The 23711-nt window shown below is 37.2% G+C and overlaps 1 protein-coding gene across 2 annotated transcripts in view; it reads right to left on the bottom strand.

Annotated features, from left to right (window-relative positions):
* Positions 1-23711, bottom strand: part of SH3BGRL (SH3 domain binding glutamate rich protein like) — a 104451-nt gene that overhangs the window by 21935 nt on the left and 58805 nt on the right. For both annotated transcript variants that reach the window (XM_032251386.1, XM_032251387.1), the window contains one exon: positions 118-303. In XM_032251386.1, the coding sequence (XP_032107277.1) occupies positions 118-303 (186 nt within the window). The remainder of the gene's footprint in view (positions 1-117; positions 304-23711) is intronic.

Below are 23711 nucleotides of genomic sequence, written 5' to 3'. Positions count from 1 at the left end.
ATGACAGTATGCAAGCGATATGACTACACATATGCAGATTTTGGAGGCAGGGTTGAAAATAGTGAATAGATTTGGGGCAACCTATTTCAATAAACAAGAATTTAAATTGTTTCTTACCCCTCGGTACTGGCTTTCATTGAAAATCTGAGGTGGCAGGGGGTACCCTGTGGCTGGTCGACTATTTTCAGGTACATTTTCTCTCATCCATTTCCGATTCTCTTCATTGGCTGCAATATCTTTTTCTTCGAATCCTATTTTGTTGGCTTCTAGGAAACCAAGCACATCCTGCTGTTTCTTCTTAATCTAGGACCCAAAGGACAAAAAACCATTATTTTCCAAATTCAACAAAAGTCAAGTGTTTGTGAGCTGGTAGAAATGAAATCAGCCATAGAGCAAAGACTGTGCTTTCACAGAAGTTATGTAATTTTCAGTCTTTATTATTGTATTGTTAATGATGCCTCACAAGTGTATTGAAGAGCTTTTGGCCCACAGGTCCTTTTGTCAAATTGACTTTCTCTTTCTTTCCATTGAAAATTCTCATTATTTAATGGTGGACATGCAAAACTAACTGATGCATATCAATACCTAAAAATGCAGTTAACTCATAATTGTGTGAGTGAAAAGTTATGTTTTCTGATGCTCTAGAAGCCTCTCTTAGTTTCAGCCTTTCTAGAAAGATTTTCCAAATGACGCAGGTCTGCTTTCCATTTTAACAAGAATTGTATATGCAACAGAAATGAATCTTTCCTTGACAAATCGCACAAGCTTCAAGAGTCTCAATTTTAATTGTTCAAAACAGACACTGAACACAAAGATATTGGCTAATCCTGCAAACTATAAAATCTGCAATATATCTGTACCATTCATTAGCCCTTATCATGTGCTGCTAAGGTATATTTTCTATGTATCATGTATTAGGTTGGTGCAAAAGTAGTAGCAGTTTTGGTCATTACCTTCAATGGCAAAAACTGCAATTACCTTTGCACCAATCTAGTGTGTTCATCTAGATTACCGGGTAGAGATGACATATGTATTCTGTTTCCTTATCACAGCTAGGAGAGAGCTTTGAAAACTGTTAAATTAATACTATTCAGTTAAGTTTCTCTTCTAATATGCATTTCTTTTAGAAGCTGAATTCACACATCAATGGTAATTAACCCATATTTAAAACCATAACTTAACATTTCTGAGCTACAGAATTGGAATCAATAAGCAAGTTTCTTCATAGAATCACACTAAAAGGACACGTGGAGTGTTGTCATCAAAAAAGAAAATAAAATAAATCTATCCCACCAATGATAATAAAAATGCAAAATAAGAAACTCACAGGCAGTCAAGTCCCCCTCTGGATTTACACCCCTCCATCTACCCCCACATACATGCATATAAGCATAGAGGTTGTATTTTTGTGTTTTTAAGTTGCCAATGAATGTGATTAAATACTTTTCTCTATCATCACATAACCTCAGGAAAATAATTCTCAATTTCTCCCAATAGAAACTATAATTTTTCAATGCTATTTAGATGAGAGTACTGAATGTCTCCCTTTAAAGATCAGTTAGAATCTAGCAAAATTTGCTACAAGGTAATAATTCTAATGGCACTTCTGTTTAATTGGCTTATAAAATCAAACTTTCATTCCTAAATGTAACATATGCCCTTTTTTGAACTGAGAAAAATCAGTGTAAAGTCAATAAATAGGAGTGTTTAGTAGATGAATGCACTTGATGAAAGGTTCAATTAAATAAATAGGTTTCAACCTCTGAAATACAGTAGATGGGTTCAGTCAGTCTCATGTATGTCAAGTAATTTGTTGATTATTAGCATATATACAAATTTGAGTAGATAAAGATGTCCAATTAAGATTGTACTTTCAAGGCTAGACGTGGTGGCTCAGATCTGTAATCCCCGCATTTTGGGAGGCTGAAGCAGGTGGATCACTTGAGCCCAGGAGTTTGACAGTGGCCTGAGCAACATGTGAAAACCCCATAATATGAGGGAACTGGCATTTCAACAGATTTTTTTTTTGAATGCGTGAAAAGACATGCTAAGAATTCTATGTACATGACCCTAGCAAAATGTCATCAGTCACATTTGCATAAGCAGAAAAAAAGCAGAGATCCTTTAAGATAAATTATTTTTTGAGGCTTTTCCTACCTTATTGAATCCTTACTTCATTGAGAAAATAACTCATTGTGTGAAGTTAAAATGGTTGCCAGGCCTGGTATCACTAAGCATGATAGTGTACGGTCACTGACGTAATTACTCTCCAGCCATCAGTTGGACAGTAATGACCAAGTATTTCTCCCATACCCTGAGACTGCCTGATGACAACTACACATATCTCCCAGTGTGTTCTACATCTCCATAAGACTGAATAGAATTGGCCATAACCATATTTTGCTAATAGGTTCTGCCATGTCTAATATGAACTTTTGTTCAGCTTTGAATCTTCAGGAAAGTAAAAAAAGAAAAAAAAGTTTCCTAACTTGATCACATTTTCAAGTCTAAAAATTTACATATAGGTTTATTTGCAAGGGATAGTTTCCTTTTCTTTTCTTTTTGTTTTTTTTTTTTTAAGACAGGGTCTTGCTCTGTCACCCAGGCTGTAGTGCAGAGTGAAGTCACATGATCTTGCCTCACTGCAGCTTCAAACTTCTGGGCTCAAGTGGATATTTTTAATATATAAATAATTATTGCCCTTTTTTTGGGAGATGGTCTCGCTCTGTCGCCCAGGCTGGAGTGTAGTGGCTCAATCTCGGCTCACTGCAACTTCCGCCTCCCGGGTTCAAGCGATTCTCCTGCCTCAGCCTTCTGAGTTGCTGAGATTACAGGAGCGCGCCACCACACCCGGCTAAATTTTGTATTTTTAGTAGAGATGGGGTTTCACCATGTTGGTCAGGCTGTTCTCTAACTCCCGACCTCATGATCCATCTGCCTTTGCCTCCCAAAGTGGTGGGATTATAGGTGTGAGCCAACACGCTCGGCCAATTATTGCCTTTCTTACACATCTATAGGGACAAGCTCCCTATGACACACCCTCATAAGGGAGCATCTGGTGATATTAATTTCCTAATTTCCCTAAAGGGACTTAAAATAAAGGGACACAGTGAACACATGAGACTGAAAACCATATATTGCCAGAAACAAGAGGAATAGGTGTCACAGCGTTCATTTAGGAATAAAATTTAAATTGCTTCCAGAATAAAAATGACTTTGGAATTAAAATGCTACTGATACCCTTTTCAGCACATAAATGTATTTGCAAGTACACAATGCACCGTCCAGGAATTTAAATCAATATTTTTCAAACAGTAAATCATAGCCCTCACATCTACCCAAAGAATTCCAAGTCATTTCTGCCCACATTAGATTTTTTTAGATTCAGGGTATTCTTCCCTCCAAAGTCACAGAAAAGGTACATGAAACAATTGTTTCCTGGAGTAAACAGTTGTCTTCCCACAAGTGTTAGCAAGCTCCCTGTCTGTCATGCTGAGTCAAGTTTCTTTCAAAGAAAGGGGAGTGACATATTTTCTGCTTTAGAAGGTACCAGTGAGAAAGTTCTAAATACTAAAGAAAGATCAAAACCTCACCAATGATGCTTCAAATGGGAAAAAAAGAGATCCTTTTTATGAAAGAAAGTGCCCACCTGCCAAAAAAGAAAAACCGTTTAATCAAAGTGGGAATTTTGCCTTGTTTTACAATCAACGTCTTTTCTCTACTAACAGTTAATTAACATTGACAGAAGTTCTTGACTATGATGTGCTAAAATATAAAATGATTGTCAGGAATTGCACTTAATAGTTATTCAACAATATTTCTTGAGTGTCTCTTAAGTGACTCTCAATAATCTTTGCTAGGCTCTCTAAACTAGCTAAACATAAATAGCCATGATCCCTTTCAAATATTACCATCTGTTGGGAGAGATTAGAAATAGATATATTTAAAAGTTCAATTGCAATAGGGTATTTAAATAAGAAGCTAAGACAATAATACAAGGTGGTTAGGTGATAGGAGCCAAGAGAATGGCAATGCCAATGAGAGAAGACAGAAAAAGCATTTATTGCTATTAGCAATGTCACTTAGACTAAGCTTAATAGGGATAGCACAAATGTTAGATTTTTCATCCTTCTATACTGCATGCAATCTCTACTTCTGGTGAAAGGATGACATGCTTAATAAAGTTTAATATAACTGGCCAACAGTAAAATCTGAGCTCACAAAGGCAACAGCATATTGAACTAGAACAATGAAGTTACAGTATTACAAAATAAACTTAGACACTTTCTAAGTGGATGCTCAGAATTTCTCCTACCAAATTATTACATATACTTGAACTTTATAAATAAATAATGGTGTGCATGTGTATTTGTCTTTTTTCAAACAGGTTATACTTTTTGACTGAGTCATCTTCCTCAAAGAGAAATTCAGGTACGTAGTCTCTCTCCATCTGGCTCTGTTTATTTCAAATAGTACTCTAGGAAGGGCCAGTCTGCGTTTTAGAAAAATAATGAGCCTGTCTTTGCCTAGTCTGTGCCAATGGATTTAATAGTGGAGAGGAGGAGGAGTGAACAAATAGCATTCAAAGCTGCCTATTCAGTCTTCTACTAAATTACTTACAAAATACACCTAAAAGGAAAATCAAATCTGAAACCCCGGTTAGTCTGTTTGGCAATAAACCAGTGCAGCATTGCCACTGTGTCGTCTTTTTGTAACCAAACACATCTGTGTGCATTTTTAAATAAATACTGCATGAGTTCCTAAACCACTGGCTTCCTATTGCTCAATTTCAGGGTATAACCATAGCAAGAGACACTTTTTTCTCAGCTTGTCTCTTTGCAATATTTTCTAAGTGGTTTGATCACAATCAGCCATGTAAAAACCTATAATTCATAGCTCTTTACCAACAAGAAACAAATCTTAGATAAAATGTCTAATAAGAATTTTCTTATCAATCTCCCACCTCCACCCCTGGCTCCCTGGAGTTCTCCTGACAGGCATTCCGAGAGGTGGCAGCACAGAAGCATAATTTAAGATTTCCTATTTTATTCCTGCCAAAAAAAAAAAAAACAAAAAAAACACCTCTACTCTTACTGTTTTCTGATTGAGTTACAGTTCTACCATAATCATGCTTGCAGTACCATTTCTAAAAACATGTTAAGGCCTAAATAATTTCAAAAATAGAGTCTAGTGTGAAAAGTATGTAAATCCTTAAAGGAAGTTTCTCAAAAACTGCTATGTCTTCAGGTGATAACAGTAAAAAAAAAAAAAAAAAAAATACTGTCATGCCCAGTTTCTGGGTTAAAAGAATTTTTTTTCCTTGACTATGAAATCAGTTCTGAATAACTTTATTCATTTCTTTCCTATCTGGAACTACTATCTTTCTATACTTTTTTCTGGAGTCAGAACATTATTTAGTCAGCTTCCCATTTCTTCGGAGTTGGCTTCATGTGCAGATCCAGGAGGCTGTGAAATAAGGAGCACTGGGAGTAACATCCTAACCTAAAGGCAATTCTATTCTCCTTGCCTGAAACTCTACCATTACTGATTCCCTACTTTGGTCTTCACAGAAAGGACAGTGAGCATATTTGAAGTAGAGGAAGGGACTGCCTAGAGTGAATCAGGTAATGAAGACAGTGAAGTTTCTTTGTCTCAGAATTTTGCCTAGAGTTGCCCCTCTATACATACTAACAGAGGGTCACATAATAAAGGGATATGAAAAGTCCTCCCAGATAATCCCAAAAGGAAATTTCCAAGCCTTACTGTGTGTTAGTAGCAAAAAATTTTACTAAAAAATTTACTAAAACGTTTAAGGACAGAAGACTAACATTTGTTGAGTGCTTATTAAGTGTTTGCTGAATATCAAACCCTTTGTGGGGTGGCTATCCATTTCACAGCAAAGGAAACAGAGGCTCAGAGATGTTCAGCAACCTGCTCAGGAAGGCAGAGCTATTAATTGCCTTTAAATCAATTACATGTCAAAATTTAACTGACTACAAAGTGTTCTTTTTTTTTCATTACTTACAGTTCACTACTTCCCTGGGTGGAATATACTAGAATTCTAAATCCAGCTGAAGAGATAAGACTGACATATGAGTGCGTTCCTTCTAAACTATGTCGCTAAGTAAGACAACAAAGGTTGAAACATCTTATATTCTGTCCTAAATACCCCTTATGAGTGAACATGAATTCCTAGTTATTATAATCTCCTTTCTCTTGACCAGTCTAAGCTAACTTTGACAAAATCCTAAGCCCACCAGTATGTGGGCTTGCATGCACACAGGAAAACTAAGTGGAACACCACGAGGCCTCTGGTTTCCTGACCACACTGAGAACAACACAGCACATGCCTCCCCTTTGTCAAGATTTCAGTTACCTAATAGTTTTGAGTGGGCAAAGTTAGTGTGGAAGATATAATTTCTGTACTTCAAATTTACAAAAAAGCAGACAAGAAAGTGCAAAGGCATCAGACCCCTTCTGTTCTTTTTATTTTTCTTATTAAACACTGCACCCATCACTTTGAAAAAACAAACAAACAAAAACCCTGCCCAACAAACTTTTTAAAGAGCAAAATGATTGAATTACAATGTTGTTGTTGTTGTTGTTGTTGTTGTTTTTTGAAAGTAGAAACAGGTTTTAACTGAGTCAGTAACAATAAAGGGACTAAAGTTCCTTCTGACTCTGGAAAATAGTATGGACAGAGAAAAGTTCCAGACAAGAAAGGTCTGAATACATGAGATTATTCAGAAGTGACATTTCATTTAATTAAGAAAAAGCCTTTTTAATCCAGACAGTGGGCCTGACTATACTTTCACCTCTTGCAGGTGAACACCAACCCCACAGTCTTATCAAATGTACATGCCATGATAGTTGTTAGCTGATTAATATATAATAGACATAAATTTGGCCAAAGGCTGAAATTCAAAGAATTGAAACACATACAGTTATCCAACTGCTACTGAGGTCCCCTCTGGCCAGTTCCAAACCCTACCCTGTGCGACTGTTTAACTTTCAATGCCCCACATAATGAGGCCCTGCTTCATCTGCCTCCGTAACTGTATGCAGGTCCCTCTCTCCCAGATCAGATCAGGCTGCCTTTATTCTCTTCTGAACAAGTCATTCCCAACACTCCAGTGCTTTATCTCACTTTGTTTCCTTCATCTGCAAGTCTCCCCTCTCTCCACTGATGCCATTCTAATCTATTATTCCAGGTCTACCCTGTGAAGCCCTCTGTGGTCACCACCCCCACCCTCTGACCTCCTGCAGTTTTTACCACCCAGTTTGGAGCTTAATCAAAGAGCGCCAATGTTTGCCAATCATTTCACACGTAAAAGTCACAACGCTTCAAGTTAGTTGATAAGCTACCTGGAGGTAGGGGCTACGCCTTTTGCTTCTGTCTCCCCATATAATGCTCACCACAGGGCTGGACACAAGGTAGATACTAATACTGATTGATCTCACAATTTTATTTTAAATTCAACACCACCAAAATGATTTTAGATTTTAATTATTATAAGCATTAATCTTGGAATGCAATTTAAATTTACAGAAAAGTTGCAAATACAATACCAAGTCACCACACGCCATTCACCTAGTTTCTGCCGTTGTTAACATCTTACCTTATAGTGGTACATTTTTCACAACTAAGAAGCCAACATTGGTATGATACTACTAACTAAACTCCAGCCTATTTAGATTTCATCAGTTTTTCTATTAATGTTCTTTTCTGTTCCTTTCCAGGATGTATCATTACACTTAGTTGCCACGTCTCTTTAGTCTCCACTGGGCTGTAAGAGTTTCTCAGACTTTATTTTCCGTGACCTTGACAGTTTTGAGGGGCCCTGGTTAAGTATTTTGTAGAATGTCCCTCAGGTCAAACTTGATCGGATCAGGTCAAGTTTGTCTTATGTTTTTCTGATAATTATACTGGGGTTATGGATATTTGGGACAAATACCACAAAGGAGAAATGCCTTTCTTATCACATCACATTACAGAGCATATTATAGCAACTGACTTATTGATGATGATATTAACCTTGATTAACTGATAATAGTAGTGTCTGGCAGAGTCCTGCACTGTTAATCCCCTTTCCTGACTGTGTATTTAGAATAAAGTCAATAAATCCAGCCCACACTAAAGTAGTCAAGGTGATTTTGTAAAAGCTCCTACTGCATACTGGGAGTTTGACAATACTTCATAGAGTTCCTGGGAAATTTGAGAAAAGTAAAGTGGTTATAATAAGCAACCTATGACAGTTTTTTAAAAAGTAATATACATCAGTCTTTGAGGCTGACTGGACAGTATTTTTCATGGTTCAACTCTTATTTGGAAATATTTATTCAAAATAAATTTTCTGGATTAAACATCTCGTGTACCAAATTAAATTGACGGGGTCTCCAAAATGAACTGGAGAAATGTCCATTTGTTAGTCGGGTTTACTTATGTTTTAGCCACTTTTCTGATGCCAGATATTCCTGCCACCCTTTAAGTACTAATGCCTGTGGAATGTACAGTATGCCTACATGCATTCTTTGAATACAGGATTTGAATACAGGGAGACATTGTTCACAGTTACTGTTTGCACACAGATTCTTATCCATTGTCAACTAGCGAAGCACTTTCTTAGTGTCCAAATTCTGGAACAAAGCTAATCAGAAGAAAGAGTCCTCGAAAATTTCCAGAGCCCTACAGAGTACCCTTCTAGCACATCCTATGGTAGAGAGACAGCAGATGCTTTACCAAAACACAAAGAGATTAAAGTACACAATTTTTACAAGATTTAGAGCTCTGGCCGCACATATGTTATGGGCTCCTCCACCACAGAGAGACACTTTAGGATAACAGAATGTGTTCTGTAATCATTTCCAAATTCAGGACAATTTCAGTTTGAGGCTATGTTCTGAAAAGACTGAAATACAGGTACTGTCTTCTTATCATTCATATCAATAAGAGCTACCACTTGCAGAAAGTCAATTAAGTGATAATAGCTATAGTGAGCATTCTGCATATATTACTTCATTTAATATTTATAGTAGCCCAGCAATGTAGATATTATTATCTCCATTTTACAGACTAGAATACTGAGATTCAAAATAGGTTAGGTAAATTTATCCACAGTCACAAAGCAACTGGGTGGCAGGGCTGGAATTCCAACTTAGATACCCCTAACTTTAAATCTTAAGTTTGTGCCACTACATTTCACTGTCTAGCCTCGTGGTACTTTATATGGATTTTTTCTTAAGATATTTTTATGGAAGGTTGACAATCTTTTACTAAGTAATCACTTTTGATGTGTTCTTGCTAAATAATTTAAATCTGACTTCTACTTACCAGACTGTGATTTTGCTTCCTTTTTTATCCAAATGAATATGTACACAATTTAACCAATTTCTACATCATTATAAACAAAATCAATGAAATACCCAATTTCAATTCTAGGATCTTCTGCTTCTTGGAAAGGATTGGTGTTTGACTCCTGCCTAATAATGTTAGGAGCTATAGTTCAAACAAGATTATAGTTCATGAGTACACACTGGGCCTAATGGCCACTGTACTTACCCTGATAGAAGTAAAAATAAAATAAATAAAATAAAATAAAGATAGCAGTTTTGGTCTGAAGGACCTTTAATTATAATTATGAGGCAATAAATTCCATACTAGTAGATAATTTAAATGATGGAATCTAACGAGCCCTTAATCAAAGTCTGGTCTCTTTCTGCTATAGGTAAGTGGGTATATGCAGGCTGGGCTCATAAGAAGAAACAGTGAGACACAGACCCCACTTTAAAGCGTCTTAGCAATGGGTTATGGAATTCTATATATATCAAGTCCCGCTCTGCATTGAAGATATAATCCCATTGTAAAGTATAATATAATAATTCTTATTTATTAAGTGCTTCCTATGGGACAGGCACTGTGCTAAGCTCTTTACATGCTTATTTTATTTAATTCTAACAATGATATTATGAGACAGCTGTTATTTTCATTCCAGATTCATAGACAAAGAAACAAATGTTCAGATGGATTAAGGAACATACTCCAAATTACACAGCTACCCATGCTCTGTCAGACCACAAAGCACCACTTAAACACTAAGCCTACTGAATAACAAAATCATACACTATAATGTATGTTGTTTCATGCTAGACTGTCTGCCAACTTAATGAAGCCTCCTTGAGTGCAGATATGACTCATAGTACTTTTGTATCATGCTTAATTCTAAAGCTTGGCCTAAGTTTAAACAGGAATACCTGTTGGTTATTTTGAGGAATTTATACACTATAGGTTTTTTTAGATAATCATTTTGCCCTTTCCCAGTCGGAGATTATGTGATAATGAAACAAAGAAACATGCCAGCAACAATAAAAACCTCCTGGAACTTTAAGATTTAAAAGAAAAAAAAATGTTGCTGTAAAGAAGCAATGATTCATATGAATTACAATGACTTTACTAGAAGAAAGCCCTATTTTCATTTGAAACTGTTTTCATGTATTTAGACAAACTGTGTGAAGTTAAGAACATTTCACAACAGTGCTTCCAAAAAGTGCTTCCACAACAGTGTCAGTGGCTAGTGACCACAGGTAGCTACAGAAAAATCAGTAATAAAAGGCAAATAGAGGAACAGGTACTTTAGGTTGTTCTGGGGGCTTTGGGAGTAGATGCCCTTAAAGCAAAAGCCTTCCTCAAAACAAATCATACTGTCATAAGCAAGCACTAAAATTAAATATTTGTGCCAAGTGCTAGTCTAACATATGTTGACCTTCCATTTCAAGATTTCTGACTATAGGTGAACTAAAATTTTGAACGTAAACAAACCAATTCATTCTAGCCTCCACCTCCCTGCCCTCATCACTACCATCAACTTGGCACAGTGAGTTTCTGTACAGATTTCAATTCTCTCTAGGAGAACTTTGTCAAGGAACAAGTTCAAGAATCAAAAGAATCATGGGAATGTGACTATTTATAAGGACCATTAAAAGCTATGAAATGATGATTATTATAGTCGGTAAGATGTTCTCCAACTCACCATCTTCTTTATGCAACAAAGACAATCCACGTCCTAAAACCACACTTCCTACAAATGCTACAGTGCTTCTAATTTTGGTCAGACAGATTCTCCAGGCAGCCTTCCCGTATAAGGATAAGCAAAAATACACAAACCTTCAAACAGGCTGAAGTGAGGTCACAGGGCAGGCATATGCAAACCAAATTTGGTAGCTAAATTCTCCAGCTCACAACAGATACTTTTTAAAAAGACCGTAACTACCAACTCCAAACTAACAGTTCTTGAATCACAAGAAAAGTAATAATCAATCAGTCTGCTTTTATTAGTGTTAACTGGATGACAACTATAAGCCTGTCTACTGCGTGTAACATTAGCTCTTTTTCTTCTTTTACTTTTCTACTGCAGAAAACCCTACTGTAAAATGTGTTGCTAAAGTGGATACATACAATAGCCAAGTATTGCATCTGAATAAATATATTAATCCAATCTGCCCTTGTACATAAGGAAATACAGATTTCCCAAATGTCCTGTGAAAAGAGCCTCTGATCCACCGTAGGAAGGGCACTGTCCTACACTGTGACAGGTCAATTCATAGATATTGAGCTCTTACTAGATGCAGCATGGTATAGTGGAATGATTAGAGACTGTGAAACATGTGACACACTCTAATGTGGCCCCACCATGTTCCCCACTTCCTGTTCACTCCCTTGTATACTTCCCTCCCCTTGAGTGTGGGTAGGATCTGCTATTTGCTTCCAACTGATAGAATTTGGCAAAGGTGATAGGATGTCACTCTAATGATGATATGTTATATTATAAAATGCTTTTTCTAGAAGACTCAAACTAGAGTCTTTTCTTTGTTGACTATGAAGAAGCAAGACGTCATTAGCACTACAGCCTCAAAGAAATGAATTTTGCCAACAATCACATGAGCTTCAAAATTGATTCTGACATAATGGAGCCATCAGAAGAGAAATCAGTCCTTGCTGACACCTTGATCGTGGTCTTTCAGAGAACTCAGCTAAGCTGTGCCAGGACTGCTGACCCATAGGCACTGTAATGTAATAAGTGTGTGTTGTTTAAAGCCACTTAGTACTTACTATTTGTTAAACAGCATAAAAAACTAATACAGAACCTGACTGCCTTACATTTGAATCTCAGATCCTCCATTTATCTACGTGACTGAGCAAGTTGATTAACCTCTCTGAGTCTTAAATTCCTCATCTATTAGTTGACAGTCATAATATCCACCTCTCAGAATTGTTGCACAGAAAATTATAGATAACAGAAGTGATGTACCTATTGCCCTAGCTGTCAAAAAATGAGCAAGATTGCGAATTATAAGCTTTCTCACGGCTCATCATGTTATCTAATGCCTACTATCATATCTGACCCATAGCAGGTATTCTATAAATATGTAGTGAATAAGTAAATAAATGATAATAAGTGCTCAAGGATTGGTAGCTAGTATTTTAAATATACGTGAGGAACTAGAGAAATATAGAGTTAAGAAAAAATCCCTCCCCTCAAGCTATTAAAACTAATAAATGACTAAATAGTGCACCAAACATAATATAGGAAAGTCTTTCTAGGGCAGTATAATAGTGAAGGTATGTAAATGAAGAACTGGACTTTGGGATCAAATATAAGAAAACTGTATCTGCACAATTCAATAAAACATTTCTTAAGCTGCTGTCAATAGAAACAACAAATAAAGATGACAAAGTGTTTAAAGAAAGCAATATAGTTACTAGGTAGCCACTATTAGGCAAGTAATTTACAATATGCTGGGCTGATGCCTGAGTGCTCACGAAGCCTAATGACTTTCTGAACTCACATCATGGGGCTCTCAGAAACAAGATAGGCTGCTTTGTGTGCTCAGTAAATGTTTGAAGGCCCACTGGGAGACTGTAAATTTCTCCCTGAGAAACTTAAGAAGACACAACAATTTATGTAATTACAGCAAAATTCCAAAAGTGTTTGTGCTCAGAGAAAGGGTTGATCATAGTAAGAAATTGTATCTTGATAATGATTCATAAAATGAGCTTCTAAGAGAGTCGAATAAGAAAGTTGACTGGCAGTTAAATACTGTCAAGCAATATATTTCTTGAACTCTAAGTCAATTTCCATCAAATAACATCCTGCCAAATTGTAAAATTTCCCTTTTTCTAAGATTGGCTGCATTATTTGGCACCTATTAAATTGTTTCAAACGCAAAAAGCATTGTCTCTCCCAATGAATAGATAAATCTGAAGCAGCAGAAAATGTTCTAAAGTTAAATAAATCTGAAATTCAATCCCTATACTCAAAACTTACTCAAATGCTTAGCTATTGTTCACTGTGAAAACCCACCGACACTTGTTTCTTAGAACAGGGAAAAACAAAAAGTACTGTGAAACAATGAGGAATAAGGAAGTTATTGACATAATCTCTGAAAGTCCCCTAAAGCGTTCTATGAAGAAGACCAATAATAAGCATAGAAACACACGTGCAAATTCTCAGAAATGCAGCTTCTAATGATTCTATGCTGAAATAAATGTATTTCTCCATTTCTCTTTATTTTTTCAAATAGTAAAAAACTATTTTTACATATGTCCTACTGCATTTTCATCTCAGTAAAATGTCTCTTCGCTAGAACCAAATTTTCCTCTCAATACAACAAAAATATGTTAAGGCAATGGCTTTTATAAACTCAAAAGTGGTATTACAGTGGCAACCATAAACAACCAAAGTAAATCATAAATAAAGAGAAAGAAGGGGAGCAAAACAGAAAATTATTCAGAGAGGTTTGACCTATTGCTAATGGTATCACTCTGACAGAATCTCAACCTAACACTCACTGTGAAGCAAGCCATCAAATGCAGGAAAGAATCATAATCCTTTGGCATATTGATCAAATTCACTCAAATGGCACACAATGCCCCAATTCAACTTATATACATTCATTTTGTATGCCCTAAATAATTATTATCCTATTAAATGCCTAATAGCAGAAGATACCAAATCTTTGTACATATTATATAACTGCGCAATTTTCACAGAAAATTCTGTCAGAATTTTAGATCACAGGATCAGCTTTCCAAACAATGAAACCCTTGTCTAACTAAATAGCATGCTTTATTAAGTTCATATAATGAGACAAATAGACATGCCTTTATTTTTTACACACTGAAAAATTAAACATAGCCACCCAATTCAAAACTAATCTTCAGTTACAGTCTATTCAGGGTAAAAGAGTTCAAATGGCCTTAAACAAACATAGGATGACTGCAATTTTGCTTTTTAAAAGAATTTGTAAGAATCTCCACAAAGCAATTTATATTAATCAGTGTTGCTTAACAATCTAAAATCTGTTTATATCAATGCTTCTTCAAGGCTGCACAGACTCAGTTGGTAGATAAGTCCTGATCAAATTACTTTCACACACGAAAATACTCCATTTCCCTGGTCATCCTCTTTAGACTGGTCTGGGAAAACAACTATTAAACATCTGTCACTGATGGTGGGTCCATATTGTAATCTTCGTACCTAAAGGGCTCCGATGCCTAAAGAAAACACACACACCAAAAGCAAATACTACCTTTTCAGACTATCTTAGCTGTAGCACTGGGCTTTTTCCTCTATAGTTGGTAAAGTGGTAAGATTTAATTTAAAGGGAATTAAACACTTACCTTTCAAGGGAACCTGGCAACTCAGATAATTGTTTACCCACCAAAAGAAATTTATTTGCCATAGGATGAAGAACTAGTCTGAAGCCACAGCTGAGCAATGTGCCCCAGATGAACATTCCAGAGAGCACTGTGAATGTACTCTCAGACACAAGCCAAAAACGCTTGTTCCAAACTGTCCAGCTGAGAAAAACTGCCATGTATTACCTAATTAGTTAAATAAGACCAGAATCAAATGATCCAAGAAGTTAACCAACTAGTAAACAAAGGGTGCTAAAACAAAAGGGGCTTGGGTCATATAATCCTGTGAGCTCATTACTGAATTTCTGTGCAATTACTTGTTAGCATAGTTATTTGAACTATGACTATCAAGAACAACAATATGTCCAGAAATAAGAACTACTGTCAAGAATGGTGAAGAGTCTGAGATTTTACCCTTGTTGCAAACTAACTTGTAAGCCAGCCAGTTTTAAGGATGCTGGCAGATAACATGAGACTCCTGGGCCACAGACACAGCAGTAATCAGAGTGTCAGCATTTCTTTTACCTGCTTCCTGATCCTCAATTTCTACATGATGATGCGGAAGGAAAGGATAGATAATCTGAATCCTTTATACTGAGCAGTAAGCAAATCTACCCATTCCTCTGGAGGGAGAAACTATATCTCTCAAGGATATTTGCATCTTTGAAAAGACAATACAGAACAAAAGCAGTCAGTGCCACTGCTCACAAGATGTGCACAAACGAAAGAGACCAAATAAAAAATCGTATGCCAACATCTACCATTTACAACTTATTTTGACTATCATAATGTGCCCAGATTTTGTCTTACAGATTTTTGAAAAGGAAGCTCATCTGAACATCAAATGCTATGTTGGGTGATTAAAACCTGTAATTTTACCACCTGGTTGAACAGAAAAGTGTGGGTGTTAAGTTGTATAACAATTCAGTTAAAAATAGGAGTCACAGATTCCTGAAGAATCCATCAAATACCAGGCACAGTGGCTCATGCCTGTAATTCCAGCACTTTGAGAGGCCACGGTGGGAGGATTGTTTGAGGCTAGGAAATTGAGGCTCTAGTGATCCATGACCCTGCCACTGGGTAAAAACCTGGGTAACAGAGCAGCATTGTCTCAAAAAAAATAAAATAAAACAAATACCAACCAAATGAAACGAAACAAAACAAAATAATCCATCAAGCCAGACTGAACTCTTCCAACTCCAGGGGTGATAATACAATTCCTTCATCACTGTCTTATAAAGTGGGTTATGTATTTGTGAAATCAATTCTTGTGATCCACATTACGTCTTTACCTATTTTCACTCTAAAAACAAATCTCCATACATGTACCAAAAGGCAAAAAGTGAATCATGGCCTCATTTTAAAGTATAAACAAGCTGCAAAGCATTTTTTCACTCTATGAACATACTTTTCCCTTAAGCATTGTGATCCTGATTCAGAGAATCATTTATTGACATAAATCTAATAGTACTCAAGTTGAAGAAAGAAAATAACATGTCAGAATCCTTATTGAAAGTAACGTGTATGAAAAATGAACTCCAACGTCTGGTGTTATTACTCAAATGTGTAAGCAGAATTGCTTTTTTTTCTTGTTCTGTTTCAATTTTATCAATATTAATAGTAAGTATAAACTTACAGAGCACAAAATTGTAGAAATTCAAATGTTCATTTTACCCACTGATTTTTAAAAATCCTGAGCTGCTTACTGAAAATGTGGCTAAAACCTGTTTACGATCCAGTGGGAGGCCATATATAGTAAAACAAGCTAGTACAATTTGGGATCCACGGGCCACATATGGCCCCGGACGGCTTTGAATGTGGTCCAACACAAATTCATAAACTTTTTAAAGACATTATGAGACTTTTTGGAATTTTTTTTTTTTAGCTCATCAGCTATCATTAGGGTTAGTGACCCAAGACAATTTTTTTTCCAATGTGGCCTAGGGAAGCCATAAGACTGAATACCCCTTTACTAAAAAGTGAAGTTCAATTCACTTTTTAGTGAATTGTAAGCCAGTTTCCATGGTAAGCCAGTAAGATACATTTTCTCGGGCCGGGCGCGGCGGCTCAAGCCTGTAATCCCAGCACTTTGGGAGGCCGAGGCGGGTGGATCACAAGGTCAAGAGATCGAGACCATCCTGGTCAACACGGTGAAACCCCGTCTCTACTAAAAATACAAAAAATTAGCTGGGCATGGTGACGCGTGCCTGTAATCCCAGCTACTCAGGAGGCTGAGGCAGGAGAATTGCCTGAACCCGGGAGGCGGAGGTTGCGGTGAGCCGAGATCGCGCCATTGCACTCCAGCCTGGGTAACAAGAGCGAAACTCCGTCTCAAAAAAAAAAAAAAAGATACATTTTCTCCATTAAGATGATGCTTTCATATGCACAAGTGGAATGATTTATTCTAAAGTATCACTTCGTGATTTAACAGTAGATAATTTATTGAAATATATCTAATTTACCTGAGCAGCTGACTCACTAACTGGCAAACAGGTATAACTGACAGCAAACAGGTATTGAATCCTGACCATTATAACTTCTCTAAAATTTGAAGAATTTTACTAATCATCTCTGTGCTTCAGTACATCTCAGGTATGTTTCAGATATATCTCAGGTAATATCTCAGGAATGTTTCTTTGTCTGTTGGTATATACACAGTTTCTGTAAACATTTATGGATATTTTAAAAATATCTACATGATAAATATTTGTTAATGATTCTTCATAATAGAATAATGCAACATTTTAACATTAGATTTGAAAAAGACCAACATTTAAGTGACTATCTTTTTAAGGGAATAGGAAAAAGGACTAAATATTTCCAGCCTTCCAGAATATGTAGAATTCCATTTTTCTTGGTGTAAAAACAAGTGGAAGTGTTAAGAAACAATTTAAAAAGATTGCTGCTACGTAGCAATTTTAAAGATAATTAATACTTTTTCTACATTCTTCAGTTTATGTTTCTATGAAATATCCCAGCAGTGAAAGTTACCCCCAAGGTCCTGTAGGTTAGTTCTGGTTCCACAGCCTGGGTTTTCAGGGAGCAAAAAAGTAGAAAATACTATTTCTGTTTTCGAATGTTTAAACTTTAGTGGGACATTGAATTTCAATTTGCCATACTTCAGTGAAATGTATATGAGAATTATATATTTGAAATACTTATATACCAGACATGACACTAAGCACTGTGCCTCATTTTAATTCATGAGAAAACAGTTCTCAGAGCAGTTAACTTTCTGTTCTGAGAAAATGGTGGAACAGAGATTCAAACTAAACAGCTCAACTTTAGAAGTCATGATCTTTACTGTAATAACCTAACCTGGGTTACCCTGACTCCGTCTTAGCTGCAAACCTGACAAGCTGTCTCCAGCCTCTCCCTCCTCGCCGCAGCCCCTCAAGTACATTACTGGGTCAAGCTGCACTCAAAGCTTTGAATCATTAAGAGTGGTTCACACTTGTTCACAGTACCTGTAACCATTGTAGCCAAATCCTCCTTGGCAAGTCTATCTGCTATTGTGAATATCTTCATTGGTAATCAATGATTGTATGGAAAGTTCCCCCTGCGAACCCCATAGTGATTGTATGGAAATACCCTTCTCAACCGACAATCCTGGGAACCTGCCCCGTGGTTACCAGCTGCCTCCTACTAACTTGTTTGTTCTGCTTCTGTAAAATTCCGCCTCAGCTAGGCTGCCCCCTCCCCTACCTAAATCAAAGTATAAAGCGAAATCAAGCCCCTTCCTCAGGGCCGAGAGATTTTTAGCTCTAGCTGACTCTCTGTCGCTGGCTCGATAAAGTACTCATAATTTGAACTCAGAGTGTGGCGAGTTCCTTCTAACTTCCTCGGATATTACATTACCACCATATTATGTAAGCGGAAATTAAAGAATTAAGTCATAAATAGAAAAAATAGTAATAACTAATTTGTTAAGCAATCAGAACATTTTTCAACCTAAAAATTGAAAAGGGGAAGCTAACAGGAAAAAAAAAGTGGTTTTAAACTAATAAAGAGAAAACTATAGTATTAAACTATCAAATTATTTTCAAGAGTTAAAACGAATTTTAAGCAGTTATTCAAATAAATATTGTCTGATACATTTTACAGCATTTGTTTCTCTTTAAGTCTAGAACTTAAATCAAAAATATATTTTAAATGGTATTGCATAAAATCCATTAAAATACAAGCAATTTTCATAGTGTCTCAGATCGCCCAAATTAGTGTACAATAATTAGCAGAGAGTTGGCTGTCCCTTGACTTGGGAAAAGTCTTGGGAGGTTTCTTTAATTATGCAGTTTTCATTAAAAATCGGCAGGATTTTTTTACAAATTTCGCAAACTTAAGATTAGAAGCTGTGGTATAATTTAAAGCAGTATTTTTTTAAACTCTCTACATGATGGTGTGTTTTTGGATATATTTTCCTTGAGGTTGTGCTGAATACATTCATTTCCTAAATAAACACACATCTGCTAAACAGGGTACAATTCTTATCACAACTTCTGGTCAATATAATTTTGTGGTTCACCTGCATGCAGGTATGATTAATGAAGGTCTGGAAATACCAGTCTTTCTTAGCCCAACATTGTGTAGCCAGTTTGACCAAAAGTTAAGGCTAGAAAATTTCTTGTAACTACTACCTGTGCAGACACAGATGGAATTTATTTGTAATGTTACAAGTTTCCGTTCAAAGAACAGCTGCAATTATTTTGCTCTTTTCTATCAAAATGTCTAACGTATTGTATAGTAAACTTGCCATGTAACCTAGCCCAGGATAGGGGCCTCACCAACCCTAATAACTTCTTAGCCAAGAAGTTATAAATGGTCTGGTCTGGAAAGGAAATTTCCATGGTCTTTGCTTATCCAGCAGGGTATCAGGTCACAAAATGAAGCTCTCTAGCTTTTCCATCCAACAGGGGGACCAGGTATATTTGGAAACATTCAATGAATGCCTAGTGCCTATTATCTACTAGTACAACTGAAGGAAAAAATGGCTAATGACTGCGAATAGTATTTACTGAGAAAAATAAATAAAAGCTTAAATTAAGGTCTAAATTCTGCATTTTTATTGCACCTATGGCAGCTTTATGAAGAACAAGATTTTGATCTTGAAAGTTTGTTCTGAGGAGAAAAAAAATAACTGAATTTGGTAAACTTTACAAAAATGAGGCTGCTGTATATTAATAAAGGCATAATTTCATCAACTATACTTAATAGTTTTTGTTTTGTTTTGTTTTGTTTTTTTGTTTTTTTTAATGTGGAAAAGGAAAAAGAAGAGGATAGAGTTAGAGTACAACATCAAACTTGGGTTATACCAAAGTATTATGCCTGTGAGTAGGAAGGAAAATAATCACCTATCATTAAAGCTGAGACTATTTTTAAGAAAGAAAAAGCAAGTCCATAACTCCAGAACACAGAGACAAGATGCTACTTAGTATACTGCATTAAAAAAAAAAATAAGTTAAAACCTTCAGTGTATTAAAAATATTTTTAAAATTTATTTTAAATTATACACTGCGAAATTCACTTTTTTGTTGTACATATCTATGAATTTTAATAAATGCATGTAGTCATATAACTATCATCCAGAACAGTTTAATTACGCCCCCCAAAATTCCTTTGTGCTACCCCTTTATAGCATGTTTTTAAGATTAACATTTCAATTCATCTATATTATTCCTCCCATCCAAGCACTAACCAGGTCCGACCCTGCCTACCTTCCGAGATCATCGGGTGCGTTTAGGGTGGTATGGCCATAGACTGTTATTCCTAATTACTTGCCTAGTTACTTTCTAGTTTCTTTCAATCACTTTGTTGAATAAGAGTTTAGCTTTTTCACAAAAACACAACGGATAACCGTCTGTATGTCAGGACAGCAAGTATTTATTAAGTACTTGTTTTGGGCCCAGCAGTGTTCTGGCGACTACAAGAGAAGACAAAAATACTACATAGGAAGGGAAACTACAGGCATGCAAAACTTTGCAGAAATATAAGATATTCTATAATGGAATGCTTAATTGCAAAGTTCACATTATAAAAGGGATTATTAACAGGGTTCGTGAGTTCCCTAATAAAATGTGTATGTGGATGTCCTTGGGAAGGGGTTCCAGAGCTTTTATCAGGTTATCAGGCTGACTATAATGGACGATCTGTAAGTGTTTTAGTAAGGAAATAAGAATCTCCTTCTTTAAGTAAGTTAGCGTGGAAGAATTGCTGGTGATTATTGTAGTTCAATGAGCAACAGAAAGACTTAACCTTAACAAAGCACTGTATGCTTTTCATCTATTTCTTTTATTTTGAACCGAAACACATTTAGAGAAGGTTTTTAAGCAATAAAATGGGACAAGGAAAACAGTGTTTGAGGAAAACGAGTATAATAGAAGTATGCAAGATAGGTTGAAAACAGACTATAGTTAAGAAATTATTGTTTAATCTACGTCTGAAAAAACAACGGTCAAGGGAACAATATAAGTTGTAAAAATGCGGAGGAAATTTACTCTCTAAGAGACATGGTTAAAATAACGAATAAGATTTGTTGATGAATTGGTTAGGAAAGATTAAGAATTACCAATTGTCCAATCAAGCACTCATTTAACAACTATTGGGCTGAGACTTTTTAGGTGCTTGACACTTTTTTTAGGTGTCAGAGGAACAGCAATAAAGATAGCTAAGATTTTTTTTTTTTTCCAAGATGGCATATAAGAGCATGCCTCAGCCACTTGGAAATAACATCATAGTGCACATAGATAAACTCTGTGAGCTTTACTTCAAGAAGGAAAATGGGAATCCACCAGAATTGTGAGGGACATCTCAGATCCCTAGAAGAAGAATGTCAGCAAACAGCCCCTCTGATCACATACAGCTGATAAAAGTGAGAAAAAATAAAAGTGATAAAAGTACATGAGAGAGGCAGAGAGCCTCCCCGTAGGATTCATCTTTCCACTGGGGATCCAAGCAACCCAGGCCAATGGACAGCGATTTATTTCTCTCAACTCCTGGAGCTAACATGGGAAGAGGCTTGAAGACACTGTGAGGGAAAGACACCAGGAAAAGCTGCAGATATTTTCCCATACCCAAGACTAAGAGCAGAATACAATTTTTAATCTGGGTGCATAAAAAGCCAGTCATTTTTTAGCAACCTGGTGGCACACCACATAGGCATTTTAGTCTCTTGCCAGAGATTGAAGGGGGTAGGGGGTCTCCACAGCCAAAACTGTGAAAAGTGCCTCAGCAGTAGGCACTGGAATTGTGCTCTTACCTGTCACATGCTTGGGTAGGGAAGAGAACTACTAGAGCTGCTGTCTCCTCTGGACAACAAGACTTAACAGCCAGGGCCAGCTTGTTGGCCTGGAACTAGTCTGTGTGGGCCATTGCTGGGTGCCCCAGCCTGGTCCACGGAAATCGTGGCACAGCACGGCCCTCTCTGCTCCACCCCCAGGCAGAAAACCAGGCATCTTGAGCACTCACTTGCCAGAACCAGCAGTCTGAGCCATCCCCTCCTTTAAGAACATGGATTTTGGTCCAGTGGAGCCCTCTACACTCCACACCCAGGCAGATTTCCCAGAAGCCGGAGCACCTGTTTGCCTGGTTCAGCAGCCTGGCCTACCCTATTCTTCCTAGAATAGATCATAGTGTAGTGAAGCCCTCTCTGTTTTATACCCAGGAAATTCTCCAGGCATTCAGAGTACCAGCTTGCCTGGATAAGTGGCCTGAGCAATCCCACCCTTTCTGTGCAGAGATGCAGGTGCAGAAGGGCCCTCTTTGCTGCATGCCCATGTAAATCTTCAGGCATTCCGAACACCTGCTTGCCTGGTTCAGCAGCCTGAGTCACCCCACACCTCCTGTGCAGATATCTTGATATAGGAGGATCTTCTCCACTCCATGCCCAGGCAGATCCTCAGGCATTCAGAGCACCTACTTTCCTGGATTAGGAGTTTAGGACATCCCCAGTCCTGTGTAGAAAACTTGGGGCCTAGGAGGTTTCCCAGCTCCATGCCTAGGCACACTTCAGGGTGCTTGGTGGCTATCCACTGGATACTCCATCAGCGCTGGGGCTTGGGCCTACCATCAGGGAACCTGCCCAGTCTGGCCCTGCCCATCTTGCCCCCCATATACACATGTGGGGCTTTGGAGGGAGCTCAGACCACTATGCACTTCATGAATCAGCCAATGTTCTTGGGCAACAAAGACTCTCTCAGTAAACAAGAATCAGGTATATACCTAGCTGTGTTGAGTGCAGCCAGCTTTTATCTGTAAGTGCCATCAACTGTTTTGTATGTTTATCTGCATAGCACAATATAAAACCTGCTGACAGACACGCATAGGGCTATAGAAGCAAAGCCAAAATACCCTTCCCAGCACTCTCTACAGTCACACCCACTAGAGATGGGGGAGAAAAAAACAAGACAAAAATAACCAATAATAGTATAGGGAAAGAAAGAGGAAAAAAGCCTACCCGCAAGAAAAATAATTATAAGAATTAGAAGTACAAGTCTCTTCAAAGAAGAAACCAGTGCGATGATATGGGCACCATGAAAAATCTGAATGTAGGACACCACCAAAGGATCACACTAGCTCTCCAACAATGAACCCTAGACAAAATGGAAAATCAGAAATTACAGATACTGAATACAAATCATGGAATGCAAAGAAGCTAAAGAGATCCAAGACAAGGTTAAAAATCAAATCAACACAAGGAAACTCCTAAAGGCAATATACGAAATGAAGAAAGAGAGAAACATCCTAAAAAGAAAACAATCAGAGCTTCTGGAATTGAAAAAGTCACTTAAAGAATTTCAAAAATACCACTGAAAGATTTATTAAAAGAATAGACCAGGCCGGGCACGGTGGCTCAAGCCTGTAATCCCAGCACTTTGGGAGGCCGAGGCGGGTGGATCACGAGGTCGAGAGATCGAGACCATCCTGGTCAACATGGTGAAACCCCGTCTCTACTAAAAATACAAAAAATTAGCTGGGCATGGTGGCGCGTGCCTGTAATCCCAGCTACTCAGGAGGCTGGGGC

This window comes from Sapajus apella, unplaced genomic scaffold (genome assembly GCF_009761245.1).
Source record: "Sapajus apella isolate SASKATOON/1434 unplaced genomic scaffold, GSC_monkey_1.0 scaffold75, whole genome shotgun sequence".
Lineage (NCBI taxonomy): Eukaryota > Metazoa > Chordata > Mammalia > Primates > Cebidae > Sapajus > Sapajus apella.
Note: the sequence above shows the minus strand (reverse complement) of the source record. Positions and strands in the feature narration are given on the sequence as shown.